The sequence below is a fragment of the Choloepus didactylus genome, chromosome 25 (assembly GCF_015220235.1).
Source record: "Choloepus didactylus isolate mChoDid1 chromosome 25, mChoDid1.pri, whole genome shotgun sequence".
NCBI classification, from domain to species: domain Eukaryota; kingdom Metazoa; phylum Chordata; class Mammalia; order Pilosa; family Megalonychidae; genus Choloepus; species Choloepus didactylus.
In genome coordinates, this window is record NC_051331.1 from 1,971,528 (window position 1) to 1,987,618 (window position 16,091).

General features: G+C 63.2%; 1 protein-coding gene across 3 annotated transcripts; it reads right to left on the minus strand.

The window, feature by feature from the left end:
- Positions 1-1,471: 1,471 nt before the first annotated feature.
- LOC119520282 (myocyte-specific enhancer factor 2B-like) lies at positions 1,472-14,778 on the minus strand. 3 transcript variants are annotated; one of them, XM_037818021.1, is made up of 9 exons: positions 14,756-14,778; positions 5,140-5,222; positions 4,432-4,635; positions 3,405-3,539; positions 2,778-2,925; positions 2,494-2,627; positions 2,311-2,404; positions 2,097-2,208; positions 1,472-1,834 (listed from the first exon to the last, which is right to left on the minus strand). In XM_037818021.1, exons 2-9 carry the CDS (start codon positions 5,191-5,193, stop codon positions 1,609-1,611), a joined length of 1,107 nt encoding a protein of 368 aa, XP_037673949.1. In that variant the 5' UTR covers positions 5,194-5,222; positions 14,756-14,778; the 3' UTR covers positions 1,472-1,608. The 3 variants fall into 3 exon arrangements, with proteins under 3 accessions (XP_037673949.1, XP_037673950.1, XP_037673951.1); XM_037818022.1 differs by having other exon boundaries at positions 14,746-14,775; XM_037818023.1 differs by lacking the exon at positions 14,756-14,778 and adding an exon at positions 8,607-8,691.
- Positions 14,779-16,091: the final 1,313 nt, after the last annotated feature.

Here is a 16,091-nt window from a genome sequence, read left to right on the forward strand (position 1 = left end):
AGACTCCAACAGCCGTTGCCGGGCGCCACCTGGTGACCGGAGGCGGTAGTGCAGCCTCCCGGGTACCGCGAGCCGGAGCCACGTCCACCCGCCCTGGGCACCCCCAAGCCTTATGAAGCTTTTTTTATGACCCCCACACTGCGCGCTTAGCCTGTGGGCCCTGATTCAGGGACTGCCCCAACTCCCTGTCCACCGTTGGGGGTGAGATCCTGGGTCTGGGATGGCCCCCATCTCGTCGTGCGTCAGTTTCCCCCAAGGGGACGGGCCGCCTAGGCCCCTGTCCTCCCCCACCCCCAATTCCCGGCTCCGTGTCCGGATGCGGGGTAAGCTGAGTGTGACACCGTGGGGGCCCCGGGGGGCAGCTGTCCATCATTTATGGCCTTGGTGATCCGGGAGTACCCCAGGAAGGGGCTATGGGCGGCGGGGACAGAGAGGGACACCCTCACAAGCTGTGATCAGGTCGGGCCCCTCCCCTGCAAACTGGCGCCCCAAAGCCGGGAAACGGGGACACATAGTGCTCCTTCCCCGTCCGAGGAAGTGGGCCCAGGAGCCTCCGCTGAATCCCGGGGCGCCTGGGGCTGATTTTGAGGCGCAGGCACGCTCTGAACCCCCGCGTCCGCCCCTTGGCCTGGCGGCTCACAGGAAAATGCTGGGCTTCGGATTTTCCTGAAAAAAGTGCTCTGATGGGGCGTGGGGTGACAGGGAGGACGCGAGGGGCTGCCTGGGCCCCCCGACGTTGGGCGAGGCCTCCACCAGCCCCGCAGCGCCTCGGCGGAGCTGTCCGTCGAGATGCCCCGCCCACCCCGGCCCAGCTGGACCAATCAGCTTTGGACCTCGGGCAGAGGGCTGGGGGGCCTTATACACAGGACCCCCCAAACTCCCGGTCTCCATCCTCCCTGGCCAATCCCGCCATCCCTGCTCCACAGATTCCTCGCCTGCTTGAGTAAGCAGTCGGAGCCGTGTCTCCGCTGGGGGCAGCGCGGAGGGCTTCCTGGAGGCGGTGGCGCGCGATTGCGCCTTGGAGGCGGGAGGGAGCTTAAGCAGGGGGGCGACGGGGGGTGACGGGGTCCTCGCGCTGGAACTGCAGGTGGCTCGAGGTGGCTCTGGCGCAGTCCCCGGCCGCGCGGCACCCCGCAGTGGGTGTGTGGGGTGGGGGCGCCCCAGGAGATCGGCTTTCTCCCGAGGAGCCGTGGAGGGGCGCGGAGGAAGGTCCCACGGAGACCACGCGGGCGGGGTTGTACGGGGTGATGGCCCCCCACCCCCCGGGGCCACCCACGGCGTCCTCTGCTCGTCCCCACCCCCACGGGCCTGCTGGGGGTCCTCTCGGAGACTCCAGGGGTCCTCCAGCCCCCGTCTGGGGTCGGCCTCTGGAAGAGGGTATCCCCCAGACAAGACAGGACGAGCCGGAGGCCGCTGGGAGGGGACGGGGGGCGTCGGGGCAGCGACAGGCACCGTTTGATCCGCTGTCACCGCGCGCGTTTTATTGGTGGGTACACACACGGGAGGGGGGCAGGAAACTCGACGGCCGGGGTTCCGAATCCGGCCCCCCTAATGCTGGGCCCTCTCCGAGGCCTGGAGAGAGGCTGGGCGCCCCCCCCCGGGACCACACTACCGGGGCCAGCCGTCGGCGGGGGGCAGCCGTCGCAGGGGGGGCCCGGGCCGCAGGGGCTCCGCCAGGGGCCGAGCCAGGAGCAGGGGGTACGGGAAGGTCTTGGGAAAGTCGCCGGGGCCCCCGGGGGCCGGGGAGACGCGCTCTGACTTGATGCTGACCGGGGGGGTGGGCGGGGAGGCGCCGCGGGCGGGGGGCAGCTCCTCGCCGAGGCTGCGGCCCCCACTGCAGGGGGGGAGAGAGGGAGAGAGAGAAGGGGGCCGTGAGCTCAGCGAGGGAGGGACGGAGCGACGCCAGGGACGGGGACCCTGGGAAAAGAGGGGGTGGAGGGTCCCTCCGGGGGCCTCCAAAATAGCCACCCACCCCCACCCGGCGCACCGGCGGGCGGCGCGCAGTACCAGGAATGGCCGCTGGGGGCAGCAGCGACCAGGCGCTCCGGAGACCCCGGGAGGAACCCCCCAAGCCGGAAGTGGGGAGGAAGGCTCACCTGGGCTGGGCAGGAACGGCAGAGGGGCCGTCCCCCCTCGAGGGCTGCCAGGGGGCCAGGGCGGGGGGCTGCAGCAGGCCGGGGGGCGGCGGCGGGTCTCCCAGGCCGTATTCTGGGGGTGGAGGGAGAGGGCAGTGCAGGAGGGGTGGGCTGAGGCCCGGCCTGGGCGCCCCCCAGGGCCCAGGGTTCAGTCTCCGGGGATGGGGGTGTGTACCTGGGGGGCCGGCAGGGAGGAAGGGAAAGCCCCCCAGCGGGGGTCCCGGGGGGGCTGCTGAGCTGGGGCTTTGTAGGCTGCTGTAGAGACCTCTCTGTGGGGAGAAAGATGGGGAAACTGAGGCCCACCCCCAGGCCGTCCAGCCCCACCCCCCAGCCCGGCCCCTGCCTTCCCCCCACTCACCGAGGTGCTCAGCCCCCCTCGGGGCCCGGTCAGGCCACCGGGCAGGTCTGGCCGCCTGCCGTCAGCAGCCAGGTACAGCGGGGGCGGTGTCTTGCTGGCGAGGTGAGTCGGTGAGAAGAGAGGGTGTGCCAGGCCTGGGGGGCAGGGGACGGAGACCCCAGGAGAGGGGTCAGCCGGCGATAGTTCTCATGAGCCTGACGTCCAGAAGTGACACAGGCAGCAGTGCCCCAGCCCAGGTCCACCCACACAGCCCCCTGGGACCCCCACTGCCACCCCCCACTCACCTGGGGGCCCGACTTTGGGGGCTGCTGGCCGGAATGGGGACGGGCGGCTCTGGGCGGGCAGGGCCTCCCCGAGCCCACTGGGGTCGCAGCTCGGTGGGGGCAGGGCCCCATATACCATGTCGGGGCTGGGCATAGCGGGGGCTGCAGGCTGTGGGTAGAGGGAGGGAGGTCTGGTGAGCCAGAGTGAGTGGGGGGCAGCCGCGTGGACCATGGAGATGGGGGAGCCGAGTCCAAAAGAGAAAATCCTGAGGAGCTCATCAGGGGTCAGCCTCCACCTGCAGGAAGCCCTCACTGACTCCCCCACCCCACCCTGCCCTCCTACCCACAGAGCTGGGGGCAGCCAGTCTCTGGCTCTTTCTAGGCCCAGAGCTGAGGCTTCTGAGTCAGCACTGAGGGGACTGCCCTGGGTGTTTGATGAATCCAAGAAATAAAAAAGGAAGGGAAGGTTCTGCCTGCTGAACTCTTACTCATCCTTCAAAGCCCCAGCTCCAATGCCCACCCAAACAGAGATGTCCCCAAACTCTGGGCTCCTCCAGCCCCCAGTCCCTCCCTCAGCCCCAGCCTCTATCACTCAGGCCTAGGAGATGAGGCGAGGGTACCCTGCACAGCAGGACAGGGGTCACTTACATAGAGACGGGGCCGGGGCAGGGCCGGGTCGCCCCCATCACCTGCCAGCCTCCGCAGCTTCTCTCCTGGCCCCTCCGGCCCCTCGTCTGGCTCCAGTTCTGGCCCATCAAGGCCCACACCCCTCCGTTTTAGCGTCTGTGGAGGTGGGAGATCACGGGTAGACCCTCACCCCCACCGCCAGCAAGTGCCATGGGCAGAGTGGAGTGCAGGCATGGCGTGCTCCAGCCGAATCTCACAGACCAAACCTCAGCGAGCTCTGACTGTGCCAGGGAGGGAAGGGCCCCGCCCTGGACCCAGAGAGCCCCCGGGACCCGCCAAGGTCGCACAGCGGGGGCAGAGCCACCCACCCACCTCTCCTCTCAGTGCCTCCCAGAAATGCTGCGGGTCCCTGGGTGCAGTCCCAGGCCAGCTCCTCTCCCCAGCCCTGTGGCTTCAGCTAGCTCCCAGAGGACCCAGGCAAGCTCTGCTGTTTGTTGGCGGCTTTTATCCTCTGCCTCTGCCCTTCCTTCCCTGTGCACTCTCCTTGTCTCTCTCTGTTTCTGTCCCCCCATTTATCACAGACACATGTCCTGGGGACACACAGACAAGCCCAGCTCTTTGACTTCTTCGCTGCATGACATTGGCAGGGAGTGAGAGGATCAAGTGAGATGATGTGTGTGAGGGGCAGGGGGTCCAGCCCCAATGCACAGTGGCTGATGTTCTTTATTCCTGCCTTCCAGGGAACCCTCCGTGAGCCCAGACTGGCTTCTGCCAACCCAGACAGCCGTGCCCGTGAGGATTCTGGGCAAACCAAGAGTCACTAGGCTGTGAGCGGAATCCCAGGGAGGGATGCCTGGGTGGACAGGGAAAACTTCCAAAAAGGAGGGGACATTTGGGGAGGGTTTTGAAGCATGAATACGAGTTTGCCGGGATGGGACACAAGAAAGAGCAGGGCCGACAGAATAGCACACGCAAAGGCACAGCATCGTTAGGCACATGTGCAGTGTGCTGGGCTGGTAGGGCCAGGTGAGGATGGCCCCAGGGGTACCTCCAGGATGTCGGTGTTGGTCCGGCTCTCGTGCGGCTCGCTGTACTCGGTGTACTTCAGGAGCACGCGGTCCATGTCAGTGCTGGCGTATTGGAAGAGTCGGTTGGCACTGTTGAAGATGATGAGGGCGATCTCGCAGTCGCAGAGCACGCTCAGCTCGTAGGCCTTCTTCATCAGCCCAAACTTGCGCTTGGTGAACGTAACCTGGACCCAGGACACACCCCATGGGCAGGGACAGGAGGAGACAAAGATTGGGGGTGCAATGGGGGAACGGGGAGGGGTCTCAGTGTTCCCCCAACATGCCTCATGATTCTCTGCCTTTGTACGCACTGTTCTGTTGGCCCTGTTCTTTCTCATGGCTCAACTCGGCAAACTCCTATTCATGCTTCAAAACCCTCCCCAAATGCCCTTTCCTTTTGGAAGTTTTCCCTGTCCTCCCAGGCAGAGTCCACCCTCCCTCTCTGGGATCCCTCAGCCCTGGGCCTCCCTCTGCTCCAGCCTGACCCACAGGGTTGGGGGTGTCTGTGTCCACCTCTGCCACCAGCGGAAAGAAATTAACTCATGGTCATGAAAATAAGTGAACACTATTTTTAAAGTTGTGATGCCGGCATTGAGCCCCTCGTGCTTCCTTGCCCCCACCCCCCACCCCGGGCTCTAACCCTGACTCAGACACCTTCCCGTGAACACCCACCCTACCCAGAAGCCCACCTGCCGATTCCTCTGGTCCAGGATGCGTGAGATCTGGATTTTTTTCCTCCCCATCCTCCCGGGCAAGCTGGAGCAACCGCAGTCTGGGGGAGAACGGAGAGAGGACGGTGTGCATGGTGGGAAGTGGGGGGCAGGGACACCAGTCCTCCTCCCCTCCTCCCCCTGCCCCCACTGGGGCCTTGCCAGGCACTGCAGGGGAGAGAATGGGGGACATTGAGGCAGGCCGGGCTCCCGTGTCCCCTGGGCCACCACGGTCATAGCTGCAGCTCGATAAACACTTCCAGAATGATTCCGTAGGACAGGCCTGGCCAAACCACGCACCCATGAGCGTCAGGGGAGCCTGCCCGCCCTGGGCCTCAGTTTCCCCACCCAGGCAGCAGCCACTTCCGGGCACGCTCAGTGCTCACTGCTGCCCCGGGATCCGGGCCCTGAGGGACACAATGGACCCCATATGTGTGAAGCTGCCGAAAGCGAGAATGGCGTGGAGGGGACACGCAGAGGGGTCGGGTCACACACCGGGCCCCTTTCCTCTCGCTGGACCCCACGCCTGCCACCCACCCAGCAAACCCGAGGCTCGGGGTCACAAGACAACGTATTTAAAAATTACACCGAGGAAAGAAAAGAAAAACAACGAGCCGGTGACTGGTTCCCCGGCATTTGTTACCTCCAGGTGGAGGACTAGGGTGAATTCTTTTGCCTTTTTGATGATCAAATTTTTCTAAACTTCTCCCCTCGGGGATGATATTTTTGTTTCAATTTTTTTTTGTTTGTTTGGAAAAGAACACAAGAAAAACCCAGCTCTGCCCAGCTTCCCAGGGCTCCGCGGAAAAAGCTTTGAGACTTCGGAACAGGGTTAGGGTTGGGGTCCCGATGGGCGGCTCAGAAGAAACCCAGCTCCCACCACCACCACCTCCCAGGTGACAAAGCGGGGCCCTGGGCAAGCCTCGGACCCAGCGGGCAAGCCTGGGCAAAGGAACCCATCCTCTCCGGGCACGGCGCCGAAATGCTGAGCCGCTGGCACAAGCCCCAGAAATGAGCTTTTGGGAAATAGAGGCCTGTTTCCCAGGAGTGGCCATAGCTGCTTCCCAGACCTCACTGTCCCGGGGTCCTGGAGTCTGAGAAGCCGCTGTGTGACCCTAGGCACATCCTCCACCCTCTCTGGGCACTGTCTCTGAGCGGTTGTCGTCTCCCTGTGCAGAGCCCCCGGCCCTACCCCCCAGCTCCGGCCTGGTTTGCTAAATTTAACCTCCGGGACTAATTTTAAACCCCGGCCGGAATCGGCCGCGTTCCCACGGCTGGGATGTGTTGCCCCTGCCCTGACGTGTCCCTGGGGACCTGGAGGGGGCACTGGGCCCAAGGCCCCAGTGCCCAGTGGCTCCGGAAACGCCCCCCACGCCCAGGGTCCCACGGAGAGCCAGGGCCAGGCCAGGCTGGATCTTGAGTCTCAGGTCCTGGAAGGGGGGGGACCCAAGAGCTGGGACAGGAAGTGAGTTCCAGTACAGGGAACAGCAGGTGCAAGAGCCCTGAGGACGGTCCTGGAACTAGCCGTGAGGCTGGAGTAGGGAGAATGTGGGGGTTCAGACAGCTGAACCATGTGGGCCTGCTCAGCTACAGGGAGGGCAAGGGTTTTCATCTCAGAGAGATGGAGGGGGCCTCTGCAGGGTTTTGAGCAGAGAAGGGACGCAACCTGATTTATCATTTTCAAAACTCAGCCCAGCCTTGCCACGGGGAGCAGGACGGCTGGGGGCATGGGTAGAGCCAACAGGAGGCTGGAGAGGAGACCAGGGGTTGTCCAGTGGAAACTGCAGGGGGGCCCCTCCTTGCCAAGCCTGCACCCCACACTTTAAGTCGCTGTACTCCAGGGCTCTTTGGGGCCTCCAGAAGCCACCGGATCCTCCCTGCCTCTGGGGCCAGGTGAGATAGAGGCAGACGGTTTCACTCTTCTGACCTCCGATGACCTGGGACCGCCATCACCCAGGAACTGAAGCTATCCCTTCTGTGTCCTGGAAGGAGCTCCCTGATGCATGCTCAGATGGATCACACCCTCTCTGCCCCCAGCCTGGCGTACGAGGCCTTGTCCACCTCTCCATTCCATAAAGGACCCTGCTTGGAGAGCCCTTCTGCCCCGCTTTACCTAGCCAACTCTTATTCACCCTGCAAAACCCATCTCAAACAATCCACTCCCCCAGGACACCTCCCCACTCTCCCTCTGGACTCCAGCCCTGACCCTGAGGGGCTGGTTGCCAAGGCCCAGCCCTTGTCTCCCCCACATTGGGAGCCCCTGGGGACCAGGCGAGATTTGGTGAATCAAGCAGTTCAAGGGAGACGGGACTGAACCCCTAGCTTCCCTCAACAACTTCCTCTCAGCCTCCCCCAACCCAGCCTCTGCCCAGAAATACACAAGCATGCAAATCGGGCCCCCGGCCCCGGCCCGGCTTGGCCCAGGTGTGTAGAGGGGTGACTGAGGAACGCGGGGGCGGCCGGCCCGGGTTATACTTATATATTTATCCCCACATGCAAATCCCCACCCCAAGCCGCAGACAGACCCCGGCACCCCAGTCTCCAGATGTCGGCGTGATCGGAACAATGTGGGGGGGTAGGAGTGGCGTTCTCCGAATGTGCCGGGCACGAGCCAGGAGGCTGAAGTTTGGGGAGGCAGGCGGGCTCCCCACACCCTTCCCCCCATCTGCCCGAAAGCAGAGCTTGCGGTGTCCACCGGCCCAGAGGCAGACAGAAACACCGCCAAGGGGAGCCCGGAGAAACCCAGGAGGGCATCTCAGAGGGGGAAACACATAGTTGGACCTAGATGGAGGGGCTGGGTGGGGGCCCGGGTGGGTGGGCAAGTGGGAGGTGGGCATTTGACACCGAAGGCCCAACACCCCCCGGCGCCTTTTTTTGCCCCCTTGTTCGTTCTCAGCATTTATTAAGCCCCGACTGTGCACCCATCACTGAGTTAAACTGACCTCAAAAGAAGTAAAAAGCTTAAATAGGTCTGTGATCACGAAAGCAAAGCAACTCAAGATCTCCATTAAAAAAGACAACGGGCCCAGAGGTTTTACAGCTGTTTCTCGAACCTCAAAGAACAAGGAAAGTCCAATTTTGTTTGTTTTTTTAACTAACCCGGACTTTTGAAGCAGACGGAAGCCCCCCAAGTCACTCTCAGGCAGCCCTTTTATGTCCAACCCTGACTCATCCTCCAGGGCCAGCAAGTTTCGGCACAAAGATCTAAGATGGATTCACACGAGAGAAACGAATCTGTGTTTTAACACCGGAGCTGAGCAGGGACATTCTCAACACGTTCCTTTGTCACAGCCCCAAAAGGGATGCGGCCCAAATGTCCACTCGATCCCTGCTTCCTGTGCACGCTGGCTCCAGGCAGGGCCGGGGTCAGTGTCACCGAAAGCGTGAGGAGTCGGTGAGGCCAGACCCCACGGCGGGAACATGCCACGTGAACGGGCAAAACTCACCCGCGGGGACAGACGTCAGCCCAGCAGCTGCTCCGGCCAGGAACTTGAGGCAGGGGCCCAAGGTGGGGGGTCTCGGGGGCCGTGCTGCCCCCTGATCCAGGGAATGGGCGCTCGGGTGAGTCTGGCTGTGTAAACGTGTGGAGTGCTACTCCAACAATCCATTCGTTTTTCTCAACATGACGTATCTCAATAAAAGGGATTTTTAAAAAGTGACCCCGGGCACGGCTCCCGGGACAGGGGCTGCGGGTGGGAAGGAGCAGGCGAGTTGCTTGGTGGCCAAGGGGACAGGAAGGGTGGTGGCCCAAGGCCTGGCTGGGAGACCGAGGACAACTTCCCGCATGTGCAAACACCTGGGACAGCAGCTCGGGGTCACTAAGTCACTTAACACACTGTCCTGAGACCCGTCACCTCCCGAGCCGGGCGAGTCCTCCTGGCCCCTGGGTGAGGGAGATGGGGATGGGGTGCAGGGAGGAAACCCCCCCATGCTGGCCCTTCTCGCCTGTCACTGGGGTGAGAATCCCCCTCCCACCAGAAGCTGTGGGAAAGGGGCTAAACCTCGAACCCTGGGCTCCCTCTGGGAAGCGGGGCCTGGGAATGGGGGTGCTGTATCAGCGCGCCATCGGGCAGCACACTCGGGGACATTAAGCCCCAGTTTTCTCCCAGGAAAGTGGGTCCCAGACCCCTGACCTCCAAGGCTTGGCGGCGGGAGGGTGACAGCCGAGATTCGGGTGCAGCACGGCCCCCCTCTTCTCCCCATGGCCTCGGATGGGGGGGCCCTGGGACGGAGGGGGGAAAGGAGAAGTGAGAGGCAGGTGGGGGGGGGAGGGCCCCGGAGACAGGCGCAGCCGAGCGGGGAGGGGGCGGTCACCCCGGCGCCCCGCCTCACGCAACACGAGCCGCGGTTTCATCACCTGCTCCCCAAGTACCTCATTATGGGGACAGGAAGAGCCCCTTGGAAAGCCGGGACCCCCCCCTCCGCTCTCTTGGGGGCGCCCATGGCTCAGACCCCAGCTGCCGGCGACCTCCCCCCATCCCCAGCCGGGCCCTGGGCCACCTCTTCCCCCGGGGGCCGAGGGGGGGGCCCCTCGGTGACTGGGGAGACTCGGCCCCCGGCGGCCCTCAGGCCCTGCACCTCCCTTGGGGCCGGGGGGCTCTGGCAGGGACGGGGCTCAGCTTCCTTGCCCAGAAAATGGTGGGGTGCCCACAGTCACCTCCAGGGGTGTCACGGGGAGGGCAGAGCTTGTTTGGGGGTGACTTTTGCTATCAGCAGTCCATAGAAGCTAAGTCTTTCCGTCCTCACACAGGGGGCTCCCCGCTGGCCCGGCAAGGACCCCTCCCAAAACCTGGGTCTCCCCAGCCCTGGGGGGGCTTCAGCTCGGGGGTAGGGCCCCAGCAGGGGTCCTGGGAGGGAACTGGGGGCATCAGGAAGGAAGCATTAGCCCCCAAACACACATGAACCCCTAAATATGCACACCCCAACACACCCTCGAAATACATGAACCCTAAACACACACAACCCCCAAGAACACACAATTCCCCAAAACAAATGATCCCTATACACACAACCCCTCAAACACACACAGCCCCCCAAACACACACGACCCCTCAAAACACAAGATCTCTAAATACACAAAACCCCCAAACACACACGATCCCCCAACACACAAAACTCACAAACATACACAATTCCCCAAACATGCATGACCCCCCAAATATGCACAATCCCCCAAAACACATGAACCATAAACACACAAAACCCCCAAATATACACGATCCCTCAAACATGCACAACCCCCCAAAACAAATGATCCCCATGCATACAGCCCCCCTCAAACACACCCAGACTCCCAACACACACGATCCTCCAAATATATATGGAACCCCCAAATGCATATGTGTCCCCCAAAACATATGTGGATCTTCGTATAGCAAAGCCCCCCAAACACATCCAGACTCCCTCCCCTCCTGACAACATGCAGACTCCCTGGACACACCCAGAGCCCCCCAAACTCACGCAGGTTCTCCATTGCCTGCAGACCCCCCAGACACATGCACACCCCCACCCAGCGTGGTCTCCCCAGCTCCAGCTTCCTTCTTGAGGCAGGGGATCGGTGCCCCCCAGGGAGAACTGTGGAACATCAGGTGAGCCTCTGGGGAGTCCTGGGGGCCACGGGCTATGTGGGAGCAGGTGGGGGGTGCTCCTGGGGGTGGGGTCCTGGGGGTCTGAGGCTGGGGTTCTCCATCCATGTGTGGTGTCCACTTCTCCCTCCCGAGCCGGCAGGGACAGGGTCCAGGGGGTGGCAGGCCTTGGGGTAGCTCGACCCGGCTGCGAACCCTAGCTCCACCTCACGCTCACTGTGTGACCCTCCCTGAGCCTCAGTTTCCCCATTTGTACAATGGGCCCCAGCAAGCTCTCCAGTTCACCCCCTGCCCTCCCTGGTCCCAGAATGGCCTCCTCCGCCAGCAAATTTCCAGCCTACCTTCAGCCGCTTTCCAGGCACCTGACATTGGGGTTCAAACGGACCTTCCTCTTTCCTACAGTGACTCCCAGCCTGGTCTCAGACAACAGGCTCCCCCTGTGACCAGTCAGTCGCCCAGGCCCGAGGAGCTCCTACACATCCATCAAAGCCCAGCCCAAATTGCCCTTTCTGGGGGCACTGAGTTCTCCAGGCAGGATCCTCTCTCCCTTCAGCTTAGCCCCACCGGGTAGTCTTTGTGCTGCTTTGTTGCTTTCTTGAACAGATGCTTCACCCCACGACAGTGTCCACTCTGAGAGGGCGTCCCCAGCAGGCAGGCCCACGGCCAGCGCCCCTACCGCCCTTTCTTGAAGTGATGAGTGAACAACTGTTTTGACTGTTTTCTTTGAAATGCCTCTTGGCCCCCAAAACAGGGCCACGGTCCCCTCCGGCCCGGGGACCGTCGGTTTGAGACCCCTGTTCTAATCACCTTCCCAGCTTCACAGCCAGTCAGAGCGGGGCAGAGGAGGGTCCCGGGCCCACCTGAGAAGGAAACCACCTCCACAGGACCCGCAGGTACAGCCCGCAGCAGGTGTGCTCGCGGGCCGAGACAGCCACTTCCTCCACTTTGCCCACTACAAAGCGGGGCCCGGTCGCCCCCTCTCACTCCTCTGTGGGGCCTAGGACCCCGGCCCCCAGAGCCCCCTGAACCTGACCCCACCGTCCCCAGGGGCTGGAGTCCAGCGTAGGGCCCTTGCGAAGCCGCCGGTGATGTTCCCTGAGCTGCGGCGGCGGCTGCAGGGACAACCCAAGGTTTCCCGCTCTTTGTTCCAGAGAAAGCTCTCCCCATGGGGCCCCCAGAAAGTCATCCCCCAGGGCCCGGGCCTCCCTGCTTGGGAAATTAGGGCATCAGTCAGCGCTGGGGCCGGAAGGCACTCGCCCCACAGCCTGGCAGCTCCGAGATGCGGCCGGCGGGGACCCCAAGACAGGGCTCTGGGGAATCTCCGGGCCCCATGCTCCTCTCACTGTGAGGGGCAGACCCGGCCTGGCCTCCCCGTGCCCCAGGCTGGTGGGGGAAGCAGGGGCCAAGGCTGATTCGACAGGGGACGGTGATCGGGGGTGGCAAGTGAGGGGGCCGCTTTAGACAAAGGGGTCAGGGGTGGCTCCGAGGATGAGAGGAAACCAGCCTGGCACTGGGCAGGGACATGGGGAGAGCCGGCCTGGGGACCTGGGGTGAGAGGGGTCCATAGAGCACTGGGGAGCCATGGCGGGTGTGTGAGCAGGGGAGGCTGGAGTCTCATGGAGGACTTTCTGCCACAGGGAAGAGGGGACCTGGTAGAGCGGGGGTATCGAACCACAGGGGAGTGGGCCCAGCCCGGGCAGGGCAGCAGGGGACAAAGCCGATGCCACCACCTGTTGTGCTTACAGGGGTAACCCACTCCATTTCCCCACCTGCCTCACTGGCTCCTTTTCTGGGCCCCACCTTGGCCTCAGGTACACCTGGGGGAGAATGGGGACGGGGACTGACCGGAGACTAGCACCCCATTTTCCATACGGTGAGACCCCAGCTTGGCATTCAGGCCTGGGAGCCTGTCACTGTCCTGCCGCTCCCCAAACTTACTGCACCCACCCAGCCTGGAAGTGGGTGCCGGGCTTGTTTGGGTCTGCCAGGGGGTCCCAGACACTGGCTCCCAGGCCGAGGCCCCCGGAGGCTGCTAGTGGGGCTCAGAAGCCGGGCACCCCAGCATGTGCAGCCTCCCCCATCACCCACCCCAACTCGGGGCTCAGTGTATTGTGGGGGCCTCTCGGTAAAATGCCATCTCCCTCTCCAGGTGCAGACGGGCCTTCCGGAAGGCCAGACCCCTGTCTACACTTGCCGTTCCCTCTGAGTTGGGGTTCCAAGTCACTATAACTCCCTTTCTTCTCTTCGTTGGCCTTTTCCAGACATACACGCTGGTGGGAAATGATTTAACCAAATAAATCGCTAGCCGGAGGTGGGACGCAAAGTGGGACCAACCTGCCCCAGTCACGGGAGGGTCGGAGAGGGACGGGGACCCCCGGGTTTTGCTCTCTGGGCTCCGTCCGTTCTCCGAGGGGCCTGGTTGTCCAGGACCTGACCCTCCCTCCTGTAGTGGGGACGCAGACCCGCCATGGCCCAGGATGTCCTGAAATTCCCAACCAGAAGGCTGAGATTTCCTCCTCACCTCGGGAGGCCAGGAGGGGGTGGTGCTGCCTGACCCCGTGTGCACACTGGTCTTTCTGAGTCGGAATAAGGGTTCGAACCCAGTTTCTGTCACCCCAAGAGGCTGGGAGTCCTGTCTGCACATGCAAACGGTAACAGGTCTTAACATTCCACTGTGAGGATTCTCAGCCAGGCCAGGTAGGACTGACTAGGCCTCAGCCACTTCTGCTTTCTTGGGGTTCTGGAGGGTGGCCTGGGACCTGGGTCACTGCTGTCTGCAGGTCTGGAGCCCCCAGAGTGGCAGGGACCCCATCCCCAAAGTAGAACAGGTGAGGCTGCTGGCACTGGCTCATCACACGCTGACAATGCCCCATGGGGCTGTACCCGTGTCCCGGATGGGGATACTGAGGCACAGGGAGGGGGGTGGTCCCCCCAGCTTCCGGGCACCCCGTGGGCCCCACATCACTGCATGTGGTACAGACCCCAGAGGTCAGGTGGGGATCAGATGCAGGCCGGGCAGTGGTGCCGCCTGTGGGTCTGGGCTCGGAAGACAACATAAGACCGCACACACCCTGCAGGCAGCAAGAGACGCAGATACACGATCCATGGCTCACACTTTTGGGCACACGGCTCTCCAAACTCCTCAACATGCATCAAAACCCTCAGATACCTGACTGCAGACATGCACCTCTTGGACATACAACCTCAGATTCATACAACCTCAGGCACACACATCCCAGACACACAAGCCCTCAGATGTGAGGCCTTGGATGCACAATCCCAGGATGCACAACCTGGAACTCACAGTCCTCTGACACACACACCCCAAACACACAAGCCCTCAGATGTGAGGCCTTGGACGTACAATTCCAGGATGCACAACCTGGAACTCACAATCCTTCAACACACACCCCCCAAACACACAAGCCCTCAGACGTGAGGCCTTGGACGCACAATCCCAGGATGTACAACCTGGAACTCACAATCCTCTGACACACACACCCCGGACACACAAGCCCTCAGACGTGCGGCCTCGGACACACAATTCCAGGATGCACAACCTGGAACTCACAATCCTCTGACACACACACCTGGACACACAAGCCCTCAGACATGCGGCCTTGGACTCAATCCCAGGATGCACAACCTGGAACTCACAATCCTCCGACACACACACACAGACATACATGACCCCAGCCACACAACCGCTCGGACACACAACCCTTAGAGGCACCCTTGGGCACACAACCTGTCAGACACACACGCCTGGACTCACAACCCTCAGATACACAAGCCCTCAGACCCACACCCTCAGACAACAAACGCCTTGGACATACATCCTCGCCTGCATAACCCCGACAGCCCCACAACCCCGACGGCCCCACAACCCTCGGATTCACAAGCCCCTGGGATCCACAAGCCCGGACACACAACCCGTCGGCAGCACACCAGCATGCGCGGCCCTCCACGCCCACCCACGCCCGCGTCCCGGGCCCCGCACCTGCCCGCACCTGCCGGCGCCTCCGACGCTCCCGCGGCCCCTGCGCGCGTGGACCGGCGGCTCGGTGGCTCAGGGCCAGGTGTGCTCGCGGAGGGCGGTGCTCGGCCGCGGGGCCCCGCCTCCTGGCCGCCGATTGGGCGGGCGCGGGCTAATTTGCATGGAGGGCGGGCCCGGGCTGCACTGGCCGTTGCCCCGCCCCGCGGGGTAGAGCGGGCGTGGCCGAGGCTCGGCGGGTGGGGGGGCTGGTGGGGGCGGGGGGCAGGGGGAGGGGAGGGCTCAGATCCGGCCAGGCCGCCCCCGCCCGCCGCCGGGCGCCCCTACTTCACCGATGACCCCCTAACCCTGACCGTGACCCTGAGCCTAGTTCCCACCCTGTTCCTAACCGGGCCCACTAGCCAATCAGTTCTGAATTAAGTGGTACACCAGCCGGGACCCACCGCCCCAAAGGGACGGAGCCCTTCTCTCTGCCAAGGACGACCCCCGCTCTGGGCCCAACTCTTAATTCGGGGTAACAGACCCCCTCGGCCTGCACGGGCGTAGGTGCCTGGTGGGGGCCCCCAAGACCCTGCCCCGTCCACCTACCAGGCTCCCTGGTTGGGGTTACTCTCTGGAATTTCCTCGACTGGTTCCTCGACTGGGGGGCTACAGCCTGGGCTTCTGAACCCACCTTTCCCGGCAAGCCCAGCCCCACCCGGCACAGGGCCAGGCCCAGAGGGGTGCCAGAGTGGGTCAGTGAAGACAATTCCAGCACGAATTTAACTGCCCGTCTTGTTCTGGGCCACGCCGTGGAGCCCACGGGCCAGGGGGCAGCAGAGTCACCCCAGACACCCCGCCAGCCCTGTGGAGTCAGGGCCGGGCCAGAGCGAGAGATGGAAGGCTGGGGGAGCTCAGAATTGGGGGTGAGGGCTGTGCCACAGGCGTCAGGGAGGGCTTCCCAGAAGGGGGGTCATTCATACTGGGCCTTGAAGTGTGAGTAGGAGTTTGCCACTGGAAGTATATCCAAGAGGGGAGAACAGCATTCGCAAAGGAGTGGAGGAAGGGTGCTGTGCATTTTTTGGTGGGAGGAGATGAGGGAGATGAAGCCCGAGTGTCAGGTGGGGGTGGGGCCCAGGCAGGGTCACGCAGAGGGAGAGGGGTCGATTTGGGGCAAACACAAGGGAGAGAGCTGGCAGTTTGTGATGGCGACCAGGTGTCCGTCTTCTGGGAGTGGGGGCAACAGGAGGAGGGAGAGCAAGTGGAGGTGTCTGTGGGAGCAGGGGGCACAAGCAGCGAACAGGGAGGTCTGGGAGTTTCGTGCCCCTCGCTGAGCCTCAGTCTCCCCGTCTGTGACACAGGCAGTGTGGACT